At 33.9% G+C, this 14,665-nt stretch overlaps 2 protein-coding genes across 6 annotated transcripts in view; one reads left to right on the forward strand and one right to left on the reverse strand.

Moving 5' to 3' along the window:
• Positions 1-5,241: 5,241 nt before the first annotated feature.
• Positions 5,242-8,832, forward strand: LOC136969073 (dnaJ homolog subfamily B member 4). Its single transcript, XM_067263167.1, has 3 exons — positions 5,242-5,414; positions 7,474-8,320; positions 8,403-8,832. The coding sequence occupies exons 2-3, from the start codon at positions 7,493-7,495 to the stop codon at positions 8,628-8,630; spliced, it is 1,056 nt and encodes a 351-aa protein (XP_067119268.1). The 5' UTR covers positions 5,242-5,414; positions 7,474-7,492; the 3' UTR covers positions 8,631-8,832.
• A 3,522-nt stretch (positions 8,833-12,354) lies between these two features.
• LOC136969066 (nuclear factor 1 A-type-like) overlaps positions 12,355-14,665 on the reverse strand; it is a 127,699-nt gene continuing 125,388 nt past the window's right edge. For 4 of the 5 annotated variants that reach the window (XM_067263154.1, XM_067263158.1, XM_067263153.1 and 1 more), the window contains 4 exons: positions 14,484-14,630; positions 14,159-14,283; positions 13,778-14,039; positions 12,355-13,707 (listed from right to left, as the gene is read on the reverse strand). In XM_067263154.1, coding sequence (XP_067119255.1) covers positions 13,610-13,707; positions 13,778-14,039; positions 14,159-14,283; positions 14,484-14,630 — 632 coding nt within the window. In that variant the 3' untranslated portion in view covers positions 12,355-13,609. The remainder of the gene's footprint in view (positions 13,708-13,777; positions 14,040-14,158; positions 14,284-14,483; positions 14,631-14,665) is intronic. The other variant, XM_067263156.1, reaches the window with a different exon arrangement.

A 14,665-nucleotide genomic window follows, 5' to 3' on the forward strand; every position in this document is an offset into this window, starting at 1 on the left:
AATTAATGCGCTAAAACGTGAAAACCCCATTTTTCATGATTCGTATGAAATATGAAATATTTAAAAAATGGCGTAAATGTAGAGAAAAATTTGTTTTCAAAAAAATATAAGCTTTGTGTAATAATTTTATAAGTAAAAATAATCTTTTATAAAAAAAAAATAAATTTAAAATTTACTCAATTTATTTTAAGAATTTAATGCCGAATCCCTAAAGTAACGCATTCTTTTAAGCCGCGTGTCCGCCATATTTAGTCCAGTTGTTTATACTGTATTTAAAAAACAGTACAAGTTGTGATACTTCGTATCAAACAACCGTATCACTGCACCGTTATACAATAAATCCACAAATAAAACGTTATGATCAAACAGAACCTGTAAACGTTAGCAATACTAAAAGGGAATAAATATGGCTTTTTAAGATTTCTTTGCTTTTTATCAGTGGCGTGCCGTCATTGGAAGCGATGCAAGCGCCGATTCCACCTTCCAATGACCTTTTATTGTATTTTATAAAATATAAATTTTCATATTTTAACGTACTTTGCATTAATTAAAATTAATATTTTATTATAACTGCATTATGTATCTTTTACAAATTTCTATACTACATGTGAAAAAAACGATAAGATTGCTATTGTATATTCGAATAATTCGGTGGCGGAAGGAATGTCGAAACCGGGTCAGTTTCCAATCAGCCAGATTATATAGGCATTGGCACATGCGGTTTACAGAGCACCAACGTCACCCGGTTTAGCTGGTAGAAGCGACACACGCATAAAGAGTCCTACTTTATATCCCGGAGCGGTTGTGGGCTGTTAGCCGCCTGCTAGATATTCGGCCACCCTCGCCCTGATTATGTGAATCATGAGCAGACTAGATCAACGGCGGACAACCCCCGGCCCGCGGCCAGGACCATATAATGAAAAAGAAAACATTGTTAAAAAAAGAAAGACCAATGCCTAAATTAAATATAAATACGTCAACAAAAAATTTCGACATTTTGACGATAAAATTTATGACGAATGACGATTCTTTCGTAAAATTGAAGCAATTTGGAAATCAAAGCGGAATAGAATTTAACATTGGTAGACAATATAAAATAAATATTGAAAATTATAACGAGATAATTACGATTAATAGATATATCTAAATTAATAGATGTTTTATGTTTTTTCTCAAAGCGAGAATTGGCATTTAGAGGGCATAGGAAATTTATTGAATCTAATAACGGAGGTAATTACATTGAACTTTTTTATTAAGTACGTCAGATAATCTATTAAAAATACATTTAAAGAAGTATACGGTTTTTACTGGCTTATCGAACAAACGAATACGAACGGGCCCTGACGCGCAATTAATTGATTGCCCCTGTAAGTCGGCTTCTTACAGAAACACAGCTTCCCTATCATCAAATGTCACGGCACGCCACTGCTTTTTATGTAATCTGGTTAGCAGGCTTCGAGGCGATCCGCCATAATTCATAATTCCTTACATCTGCAAATGTAATAACAGAACGAGTGCTACCAACTTACGAAAGAGAAATTGCCATTAATTATCCCGTAATAAGAAAAAACAAATAAAAACAAAGTTATTAATAATTTCCTCCATTCAACTGTATTTATTACATTCTGAAAAATTATTTATTAAATAATAATATTATTATTACTTCTGTGATATTATCATCGAATTGCTGTGATTTATGCAAACGAAAACATTATTTTAGTGTAGATGTCAACAAAATATAACAATGTTTAAGCAGTCGACAGAATAAAACGGCAATTTGTCGGGCCTGGCGGCAATTTGCGGATTTTTCTCACAGATCGGCGCTGCTGTACGGCCTATTGCCTGCAATGAGACATGCGTCATACGAGTGAAAATTACTAATTTTTTCCCATTTTTTTGCGCCACTTTGTACCTAGAATAAATGAAAAATGTGCCAACCAACGAGCTAGAATATCTTACTCGTTGGTGTCAACTGATGAAATTAGAGGTATCAAAGAGATATGAAGGCAATTGAATCATAAATGAAACTGCTTGCAATCAGACCTTATAACATTATGCAGAACAATATTTGTTCTGTAACAATGGCCTACATTGGTGGGTACTCAGGGTTACAGTAGAGCATATTGATCGTTCTGGCTGCTCGGATATGATTGAATCAGTGAAGACTCCAGTTCCTTCTATAAATCTAAAAATCCCCGTTGTTGATTTTTTCGGACAGAAATTTTTTTCATTTGCAGAATATAAGTAGTGTTTTTGTGTTTTTATTATAGTTATAGTTTGAAAATTTTGGTTCCAACTTTTGAAAATATTTACAATGAAAAACTACATTATGAACTTTGTCATATTATGTGAATCACATTGTTGAATTTAAAATCCTTCTAAGAAGTAATAAGGAACTAACATTTGTGAAAAATGGAAGAAGTGTTGCATTTTCCCATCAAAAATAGATAAATAAAACATGTTAGTAAGTCAGACTGATATGTAGAAACTTCACTATATTAAGATGTGTACAAATTGTGCATTATATGCACCATTCTGGATAACAAAAGTATATTAACATAAACTAATCTTTTGTTTGTTATATTGTAGACAACAACCTGAACAATACTGAAGCCAAGAACCTGAAGAGGGATTGGAAAATTACCAACCCGAAATGCATTGTTAAATAGGCAAAATAAAGTGAACTATTTAAAAATCTTAGTCTTTGTTGAAACTCTTTTTTTCCTTCGGACACTTTTACACAACGAGCTAGAACATTCTAGCTCGTTTGTCTTTACACAACACAAATGGCACGTCTCTTTGACTAAAAAGAAAATGGCTGACGTGTATTCAATTCTTTTTAAACATGGCGTCGTTACAGCCATTCTATATATTATATTCTAACTCGTTGGAACATCAGATTCTAAGATGGGAACCACCATTTTTTTTATTGCATATTAACGATAAATAATACGTGAAAAACTTTTCCTGAAAGATGAAATTATCAGAAGTTTAGAGCATCTAAACTTTTAAAACGCTGTAACACTATGCATGCGTATATGAATATCTGCAAAGTCCATTTCATAGAAGAGAAATGACATAAATCAAAACAATGGCCCGTACGATCGCCGGACTCCATTTTGTCTGCCTTTTATTTTTATATTTAAAAAATTAACCAACTACTAAGATATAGTATGGAGAATTCGAACAGCTTATGAATAAAATATCATGCGTTTAATTGCTTAATTTAAATTTTCGTTAAGTTTAACTGATAAATGGAGGGAAAAACTAGAATTAACTTTTTCATATGGAATATTCCCTAGAGCAGAGATTTTTTAACAGAAAAAAGTTTTACTGTAGGGAATAATCCCCATTATTTTAATTAGAGCGTGATATGGAGAGAATGTAAAAAAATGCGTTTTATTGTGATCGTAAATTATCGATTTATTTACATAAAGCAATAATTCTGCTTAAGAAATTAAAAATGATTACAAATTAACAGTTTTTCGCCAAATATTTTCGTTTAAATTTTCAAATTCGTCATATTTATTATCATGATTAGCAAAATAGCGTATTATTTTGCTCATAACTTATGAAATCAACTTCAAATCATACTTATAAAAATTAAATTAATATTTTAGAATTAATTTCGGTTGTTTATAAGCCTTAAATGACGATTTACACCATAACATTAAAAAATCGCAATATTTAAATAATTAAGCAACAAAATTAATATTTTCTAAGAATTTCGTTGTAAAATTCCATACTTTATAACTATGCAATATAAAGTTTGTAAAATTCTTATAATTTATTGAAATAATCGTACATTTTATACAAATTCCACGCACATTTACCACATCGGGAGTGAATCACCGATAACCAAAGTTTATTTTTGTGTTCTTATATTTAAATAAATATTTAGAATGTTCTAAACGAGCAATTTGTATAAAAATATTTACGCAAAAATTAATTTTGTTGTAAATATTTTGAGTCGCAAATATTATTTTAGGTGAACCAATTCGCTTTCTAAATACTAAACAACTGTTCGAAGTTTTCAAATAATATTTTTTACTTGATTTAAAAATAAACAGTAATAAACAGACCATAAAAATAATATTAATTATTTTAAGATAAATGTAAGAAAAATTCCCTTTTTTAATTTAAACAATTTCTGTTTTTTTTTTTTTAAAGTATTTTCCTAACTATTCGGGAAAATTCAAAGCTATTAGGGAAATTTAATAAAATTGAATAATTGAAAAATTATTTAATAACAATAATTTATTACTATTATAAAATTATAAATTTAAAATATCAGTAATAATTCCGAAATTGCCCGTTAGCAGATAGCGCATTGAAGGACAATAAAATTGTTATTATTAATATTATTATTATATTCTGTTTAAATTATTTTCTTCCTTTATTCAGAGAATAATTTTTATTTTTTTATTTTTCTTTGAAGGAAGTAATAAATTAATTTCTTCAAAGATTTTTCAGTTAAAAAGGTTTATAATTAACTAAATTATTAAATGGAAGGCACTAGCGAAACTGATAAAAGTTCTCAGCTTTCTGACGTAATTCCTTATTTTAATTAATAAAATAATTAATTTAATAACAAATTCTGAAATTAATGACAATTTAAAATTATTTCGTGTTGCGATTTAACAAAGTGTAATTAAATAATTATTAATTTTAATGTGTACCAACAGATGGAAGCACAGGTAAAATTTGTTTAAAATTTAAAATAATTATAGCACAGGAAAAGTAAATATAAAAAGAACTTTCTAATGTTTAATTATGTATAAATTTAAACTAATTTTTAAAACAAATATTAACTCCAGACAAATTAAGTTACAAAAAAAAAATTCATTTTATTTCTTAGATTGGCTAGTAGATGGCACTACAATAATTCTTAAAATAACTGATAAAAAACATTTTAAAGGTTTGTTTTTTAAAATAGTTTTAAACACATTTATTTTATAATAAACTTATAAGAAATTAAATTTACTGGTTAAAAATTGAAACATTTATAAACATTTCAATTCGAAGCTTATAAAATTACGCGACAGATGGCGATGCGTCGAACTCGACATTTACGCACGGATAAAAATTATAACACTTATTCAATAAATTCCATTTACTATGTATTCGGCGATTATTTAAAGTCGTGTCGTAATTCCCGCGATAAAAAATACAAAAAAAAACTTATTGCTGGTAAGCCGATACGAAAATATATAATATTATCTATTATCAAAAGATGGCACCACCCATTACGGCTGGCGATGACGTCAATGTCGTCTCGTCATTTCTGGAACATTCGATGGCGATGTTATATATTTGATTGCGAGCGGTTCCGCCCGAGTTTATATTACGAATTTTAAGCGGTAAGAACGGACTATTCAACCCGAAATCGAATTAATTAAGCAAAGAAGACGACGGTAAGTGTCTTCCGCCTTAATTACTCCAGATATTTGTTGTTTTTGGATGTCGTTTGCTGTTTATTTAGTGGCCATACTTAATAAGGAAAACGACGACGTTCGAATGAACTAAATACCGCTTTTTTACCAACGTCGTAACACTTACCGTTTCGGTCTTCGTTTCTTGCTGTTACTTAACATATTTTCCGTCGGTCTCCTTAAATACTCGAGGAAATTTTTAAGAATTTGTTTAAAATGGCGTTTCTTTAATACGACACCCTCTCGAGTTATTTAGCGTCGACTCGGCCGATCCATGTTTTACTTAATTGCGATTATTGAATTGTTAATCCAGCGATTTGATTGCGTTTAGATGGTAAACTTACTACCTCGGCCTTTGCAGATTGTGAAGCTGAAGGGTGAGCATAAAAGTGTTTTGTGGCACTCTGCAGCATCACAAAGCATGCTTTCATCCATCAATTTCCATGGATTCAGCTTCACCCTTCTGTTTTCGTAGATCTATGGAAATTAATATCTTCTAACCTGATAACCGGTGTTAATAAACACTCAGATAAAGGTTCATTGAGTGGGAGTATCTATGGAAATAGATCCAGATTAACCCTTCACACCCATAGATCCAGCTTCACCCTTCAATTTCCTTAGGTCTAGCTTCACCTTCCAGCTTCATAAAGCCAACTTTCACAGATCCAGTTTCAAAAAGCCCTTTTTTACACGCCCATTTTGCCTTTCTTTTTGATCCGGCTTCATAAAGCCATCTTTCAGTAGTTAATTTTGCTATGATCATTCAAGTTTAAGGCTTATTTTAGCATTAAAATTGCTGTATTTGTGATTTGGGAAGTCAGCCGATTAAAGCATTCGAAAAGACAGCACCAAACAAAGAGAATTGGCAATAGATTAACTAAAGATCTCTACATTCACCGTTAAGGCAGCCCGATCGATAATTATTTAGTTTAAAGTCGTGTGGCATTTGATGGTTGATATATAAATATCGCCGCTTAAAATAGAATGTTTGTAGGTAAAGATCTGGATCTGTGGAGGTTCTCTCACCTGGTGTAACTTGGGATCTGTGCCATGTGTGACCAATCGTTTGGATATTATGAGTTACTTTAAGGTGGAAGCTAGTTAGTTTTCACTGTTTTGATATTATTAGGTTTCCTGGATGTAGACAGAGTGCAAAAAGTTAATGGCAGAAGGTATTTACTACTAACAAATGGAAATGTGTGTTTGGCTGTGACATTATGTAGTCTACCTGCACGCTAATGCATAAGTGGCCTGTAATTTGTGAAAGAAACACACAAGATGTTAACCGATGTCTGTTTTAAAGCCTCTTAATTGTATTCGTAGCTTATAGTACCTTCCCAAGCAGATATTTATTGCTTGGACTAACAGTACACGCGCCAACTGCATTTGTTTCTAAATAATACACGTGCTGTCGGAGAATATTTTAAAAAAATTCTTGGTATTGTTTATGTTACGTAGTCATATGGAAGTCTGTTTATTCTACGAATTGGTGTTTCGCTTTGTACATACTGCTTTGTGGATTGCCGTTTAAGGCAAATGATATTTCCAAAGCAACACTAATTTTGCTGTTTAGAATAGGTTTATAATAAATTAGAGAGATTTATCATCTCTAATTGTAATTAACAAGTTAACTTTTTTCGACTATTTTTAAAGGGAGTTAAGTCATTTTTCTTCCTCAAATTTGGAGTTGGAGGTTTATTTTTAGAACTTTAATAAGATAACTTAACAAAACTCGCAACACATTTCTAATTCATTTCTTAGGAATTTCTTGAAGTTCCAAAGGAAACTGTATCATTGCTTTAGTCATGAACTTCAAAATAATAAAGGTTAGAGGTCATTTGGTTGACTATTGTCTTCTCATAAATACTTTTTTAAAATTTAAGCTTGATGTTGGAGTGGTTTACATTTAGATTCAAGGACAGATAGTTTCAAGGTTAATGATATTTGTGACTTGTTTACAAAAAGTGGTGTGGAATTGGTTTTTTTTTGTTTCAATTATTACAATTGTTAATATTGAATTTTTTGTTTTGTTTTTGTTTAGAAACTGGTGATATCACAGAATGGGGAAAGATTATTATAAGATTCTTGGTTTGAGTAAAAATGCCAGCGAGGAAGACATCAAGAAGGCATACAAGAAGCTGGCACTGAAGTATCATCCCGACAAGAATAAGTCTCCGGAAGCAGAGGAGAAGTTCAAGGAGATTGCGGAAGCGTATGAGGTTCTTAGCGACAAAAAGAAGAGGGATGTTTACGATCAGTTCGGCGAAGAGGGTCTGAAAGGAGGTACTCCCGGTGGAGGAGGAATGGGAGGAGGACACGGATTCACTTACACTTTCCATGGCGATCCGAGAGCGACATTCGCGCAGTTCTTTGGCACGGACAATCCCTTTGAGTCTTTCTTCATGGGAGGGATAGGAGGACACGGTCAGGGAGGCAACATTTTCTTCATGGATGATGACATGGAAGTCGACACGGATCCTTTTGCCTCTCATTTCGGCACCAGGGCCAATCCGTTCAGGTCTCAGAGTTTTACGGCCGGCAGTCCGCACATGACGCGATCCAAACCGCAGAAACAGGATCCGCCTGTGGAACACGATCTTTACGTTTCTCTAGAAGACATATTTAAAGGATGCACTAAAAAGATGAAAATCAATCGTAAGGTTCTCAATCCGGATGGAAGGACCACCCGCAGGGAAGAGAAAGTATTAACCATCAACATCAAGCCGGGTTGGAAGGCGGGAACCAAAATCACCTTTCAGAAGGAAGGTGACCAGAGTCCAAATGCCATTCCTGCGGACATCGTGTTCGTCGTCAGAGACAAACCCCATCCCACCTTTAAACGAGAGGGCAGCGACATTAGATACATAGTCAAATTAACGCTCAGAGAGGTAAGTGTTGGATCTCAAACATACATTTCAGGCACACTCCTCTTTCTTGTACAAAATTCTAAGATTTTCTCATTACTTGCAGGCTCTCTGCGGAACCAAGGTGGACATCCCCACATTGACAGGAGAAAGGATAAGCCTCCGCCTGACTGACATAGTGAAACCGAACACTGTGAAGAGAGTGGCGGGACAGGGACTGCCGTACCCCAAGGATATAACCAAGCGGGGGGACCTCATAGTGGCCTTCGACATCAAGTTCCCGGACTACCTGAATGAACCCACCAAACAGATACTTTCAGATTGTCTTCCGTGAGAGATCGGACCACGTTTAACTTATTGTCATCAGTAGTATCTACGGATAGCTTGGCCGGTGGGGATCCGCAGACCCGAAGCAGGCGGCGAGGACCTGTCCGGCCGTGACTGTGCAAGAGGCACTCGCGACGCGAACTTTACTAATAGCTTGGCTCAAACTGTATATAAATTTGTGTAAATAAACGAGGGTGAAGTTTTTTAAACCTTGTGTGTGTATGGTTTTAACACGTCTCCAATGTTGCCAAATCTGTTAAAATACTACAGTTAAATATAGAACACCCCAGTTTTTCTCTAGTACACCAGCGGGGGGGGAAACGAAGGGTCAGTCACGTGTCGACCCACACAAACGGGCAAGGTCGAACCCACATCCTTATAAAAAACCCACGTTGACATCCAATCACGGTCGGGTCAAGGTATTTATTTAAAAGCAAGGATACGTTAACCCACGAATTTCTCGCGACGAAATCGAACCCGTTTGCTGTAGAAAGTAAAACGAGTTTTCGAGATTAGGTCAAGTCACGTGGGAGGAAAGATGTGGAATGGCACGTTCTAAATACGGAACGTGACGTCGCGGGCGCGTGGGTGGCCGGGGAAGTAAACCGACACCGCCTCGAGCTTACTCCACTTTTGAGTATCGACCCGCTTTTTATTTTTCCCCCTCCCTTTTTGAATCGAGATTTACGGATTAGACGACGTCAATCTTCTAAATATGGACGAGTCGCCCGTTCTTTTTTTGAGATGGCGCTGTTGACGGAAGTTTCCGTCTGCGTTTCTAATTTTAACGCGTGGCAATTATTATCGTTATTTTAACGGATATTTGCACGTTGAAGTTGCGAACGCCTGACGTATTTTACCGAGTGACGTAAGAGCGACGCCATTTCTAATCGGTCGGATGTTGCCAATTCTCGCAAACGGTGACATCACACAGAAAATAAGCCTCGCTAGGTAAGAATTTTTATTTCATATTACAGGGAATCCACTACAGTTTTGTTTGAGAGTATTTTTTTTCATTCCCAAACCAATAAAAACATAGTTCTGTACAAACAAACTTTTTCTTTTTAAAATAATTCTCTACTCAGAATACAACAAATTTATTATTCTTTTTTTTTTATTTTCCCAATTGTACTTCTGCATAATTTCAACAGTCACACCATTGGCCAATATAATAAGATGCTTCAACTTTTTTTTTATTGTTGTGCATTCCCATATCTGTCTGTGAATATAGTAGGAAAAACTTAACACGTATACAAAAATTTGTTTTTTTTTATACCTGTACTAATATAATCCCACAATCATTCTATCAGATATTCCAAAAATTTATACACAATATTAGTATTTTTTTTTCTTCACAAAATAAACAGTCCTAACTGTGTTTATAAAGGCAGGAGAGAGAAAAATCTATTAAATCTATATAACGCGGGCGGTACGTGTGTGTGTGTGTGTCGCCACCCGCTATATATTTCTTATATAAAAATTTTTTTTATCATATAATAATTTTTTCCATAAATACACAAACATTCCATTACAGAAAATAAAGAGCGTCGACGTCTTTACGGCACTGACCAAAAGAATGGGCTAAAATCAGGTGACCGAAATTAAGTATTTTGTACGTGTACGTGCGTGTGAGTGTTTCTGTGTTTGCGTGTGTCGTCTCGTGAGCCGGCGGATGAACGGGAGCACAGTGAGGTGCACCCGTCTCCGCCGGCCCTCTGCGGGTGCGTCCCGCCCGTCCGGAGATGTCTTGCCTGCAGAAGAAAGAGATCACGTGCAGCGTCTGAATGACGAGATACCGAAAGAGGACTCGTCGATTAAAAAATATCCGAATATAAAAATTGTCGTGGTGTTTTTGTGTGTGTGTATGTGTGTGTATGTTTGTGTGTTACGCTACTACTCAAATTAAATTTTCCTTTTTTTATTTTTTTTCCAGTTTTTGTTTTTCTTAGAAATTGAATAAAAACGCACCTGGTGGGTTCCGCGCGTGCCCGCCCATTAACGTCGGGAAGGGCACGACGCGAGGTTCTCGACACGAAAAGGCTACTTCTACGATTAACGTGTCGTCGTTTTTACTTTTTTTTCAATGGAGGATTAAAAAACACGCAGAAACATTTGGGAATTCTTAATGCCGTAGCTAAGAATTAGAGGGAAAAAGAGTTATAGATAGATAGAGATAGATAGAGAGAGAGAAAAAGAGAGAGCGTGTAAAATTCTCCCCCTGTTATGCATAAAAATCTAATTAATATATATATATATATATATATATATTTATGTGTGTGTGTGTATATATATATATATATATATATATATATTATTTATATATACTGGGGTTTGTTTTTCCTTAAGAAGTTCTAAAAAGCTGAAATTGGACTAGTGAAAAGTTTGTTTTTTTTTCTTAATAAGGCTAGGCCTGGGAAAAATCACAGCATGAAGAAAAATGACTGTACAATCCTAGAATCTTTTCCTATCCAAAGGAAAATTCATTTATTATTTGGCTCATATTTTTTATTTTATATATATATATATATATATATAAGTGTATGAATGTATATGTATATATATAATATGGGTATTTATATTATTTTTTCTTATGTATGTATCCAAATATGTTGTGCTTCCAAGCTATATCCTACAAAAGAGATTTGAAAAATGATTTTCACCTACTTCTATAAGAATGCATGCTCAATATATATATATATATATTTTATATATATATATATATATATATATATATATATATAATCCTGAGTATTGAAGGGAAAAAGGATTATCTTCCAGCGTTTGTAAACTTGGCTTCGTTGTTCCAACGGGTAAGGCCATTTCCCCGGAGGGTGACGAACGTTCACCTTGAATCTACGTGACTATAATTGGGGAGGAAAAAGATATACATATATATATATATATATATATATATACATACATACATATACACATATTTAAAAACAAAATTGTAATAACAAACTTGAACCGCATGCTGTTCCGCTTCGTCTCTTAAATGCCACGTTATATATATAAATAGATGATGACGATGATAATAATAATAATAATAAAATCTTAAGATTGTGGCAGATTCAAGAGACTATGCTACGTCTAAACTAATTAAAAAGACCAATTAAATTATTGGTAATGTTGGAGCCACGTCCAGTGGACAGTACCCTTTCAGCCTCAAAATAATAATAATAATAGAATATATATATATATTAAATCTAAACCTGTACAGGATCAAAAATTTGTTTGGTATTTTTCTTTTTTATATATACAAAATACATACAATTTAAATTAAATATTGTCGGAATCTCTATTTTCCTAGCAAAAATTTCACTTGTTTTCCATGATTTTCTTTACCTCTGTGACTATCATCTTATCTACATTACTTTTTATTATTATTATTTTATTTCTTTTACTTTTTAGGAAGACTGGAATATGAGAAAACATTATAGAAGAATGAAAAGCATAAAGCTGTGAATAGGAAGATTTTCAAAGTGTTTTATTATTATTATTATATTAATTATTAACTTTCACAAGAATTTTGATGGATTAATCTTTTATATATATATATATATATATATATATATGTGTATGTGTGTATATATATATGTATTATATATATATGTGTGTATATATGTAGGTATGGTATGGAGGTTTAGTAAAATGGCCTTGCATAGCTTATTATGAATCTAAGTTTTCAGCTACATGAAGAGAATTTATCTAGATGCAGTGTTGGCAAATAGTTTGTATTTTGAGCTATAAAAGTTAATTCTTACTATGCAAAAATGTTTTAACTATCTAAGTTCTCTATGTTTTTATTCTTTTTTTTTAAATCTAATCTTATGAGGATACATGCTGAACACAATCGGAAGATTTCGCTCTTTTTGCCTTCACGAGTCGTTCCGCTTCTATTTTGCCCGTTTGTTTCCTTTCGGCTGCAGTTGCTCCGAGACAGGGTCCGACGGAAATGAGGACCGGAAGCAAGAGAGAGAAAGGGGAGAGGATGCCCTCTGGAGGTTCGATCTGCATTGCCGTCGGAGAGAGAGAGAGAGAGACCCCGTCTCGTGCGCCGTGAGAGAAAAAGGAGAAGAAAAATTGTTCTAATAAATATTTTAAAAAATTTTCTTGCATCACAGAATTATTAAAAATCTCTCCTCTCTTTCCTCGTTTCTTTTCCTACCAATTGCAATGAATATAACAATTATGTTACAATATATATTCGATTATTGCTTTTTGTAATAATGACGAGCTATCCACCTGCGCTAACACTCGAGACTTAGGAGGAACAAACTGAGGTATTAACAGGAACTATCGCTTACTAAAGAACAGTAAATAGATTATATTTAAATTTAACATCTGTCTGATAACGTAGCAATAAGAATAAAATAATAATAATAAATCTACAAGGAACAAAAAAAAAATAATAATAATATAAACCGGAAAATCAAAATCTGCAATAAAATTACATTAATAACATGATTTCTATATATAATTTTTTTCTCTCTTAACATAGAAATAAAATTATTCCTGAGAATTAATAGTTTACCTAAAATTTCATATTAGGTATACTCTAACTTAGTAACCCTATGCTCTGACCAGAGAATATTTTCAATTAGGAGAACAACATGCTCATAACAATAACATGAATTAATTTACATTGCAATGAATTAAGTGAAATGATGATCGAATAAAAACAAAATACGTTGTTTTGTTTTTCTTTCTTTTTTTTAAAATCCTATCTTTTATCCCGAGCAGCCGATCGATTCTTGTCATTGCTGCCACACTTCTTCCCATTGCACTCTCCGTCGGTCCTTCGATGTTCTCAATACCCCGACATGGTCGACGATCGAAAGCAAACTATGAACTGTAAACTGTCAATATGACTTAATGAGAAAGCACTTGTATATTGCTCATAGGACAGCAGTAATTTTTATATTACACCATCTCTAGTAGTTGGCATGTCTTGAGCAAATGGACAAAGCAGAGTTTCCTTCCCACCTAAGAAGGCGGAGATTTATTTGGTGTAGAGGGTGCACTCCCGGTTTGGCTGCTGGCATCTATTGCTTCGCTGGTGTGAACGACTGAGAAGAATCGTTCTGCAGAATGAAAAATGAAGTGAGACGGATGAATGGGAAAGACCAAACAAAATTCTTAAAGATTTCTTACCGTCGGCACCAATGATGTGAGGAGGATCAGAATCTGGATTGGTACCGGGTATAAGGCCAGCCATCATGTTGTAATCTATATTTATGTTCTCATCCAGGGTCATGAAAGGACCGCTCCACCGTGGAATCGGTGTCGTTCGGGGAGTGGAACGGGGTGTCGTCACCGGTGACGTGAACATACTGAGGTTGGTGGGGCTGATGACTCCGCTCATGGCACTCACTGGACTAATGTTGGGGTAAGAGAACAGCTGAAACGAAAACAACTGATTGTTGGATTAAAACGAGGCAGTTCTAGGTTAACATCCTTGAATTTTATTTTGAACATAAAAAAAAAAAATTATCCGAAATTAATGCAAAAGAAATGAATAACTTTAAAATTTACCTGTGGAGCTTGAGGATGAATATGGGCAAATGTGTGTTCAGGTCGTGATAATGTCGTGAAGGGGCTACTCATGACCGATCTATTCACGGGTGAAGATTCTGCTGCACTGCTGACGTTTGAACCAACTGAAATATCGATAAAATTGCCAGATTTATTACAAAGTATAAATAAATCATTAGTTAAAACCTTAGAAAGGAATATATACTTTAGAATATTCATTTTTTCTATGTTATTTAAGTAGAAATAAACTGAATTCTAAGGTTAAACTGTCTTACTTTTCCACTTATTCTGATCCAAAAAATTATTTTTCCAACTCCATACTGACCTGTCACTACTACAGGTGGAGATGGAACTTGATCTCTGACATCCTGGCCTATTGTACTAGGTACAGATGTGTCTGGACCAGGAGTACCACTACTTCCGGTGGGTGTCGTCGTACCGGTAGGAGGACTAGGAGTGGAAGAGCTAAGATCTGATTAAAAAAAAAAAAAAACAGAAAATAACTCT

This window comes from Centruroides vittatus, unplaced genomic scaffold (genome assembly GCF_030686945.1).
Source record: "Centruroides vittatus isolate TY-2023 unplaced genomic scaffold, ASM3068694v2 contig_17, whole genome shotgun sequence".
Classification (NCBI taxonomy): domain Eukaryota; kingdom Metazoa; phylum Arthropoda; class Arachnida; order Scorpiones; family Buthidae; genus Centruroides; species Centruroides vittatus.

What these genes read in the sequence shown, in the direction of transcription:
- LOC136969073 (XM_067263167.1), top strand. Translation starts at nt 7,493, where the DNA reads ATGGGGAAAGATTATTATAAGATTCTTGGTTTGAGTAAAAATGCCAGC. An exon ending in TCAAATTAACGCTCAGAGAG is followed by an intron (nt 8,321 to 8,402) that starts GTAAGTGTTGGA and finishes CATTACTTGCAG; the next exon opens with GCTCTCTGCGGAACCAAGGT.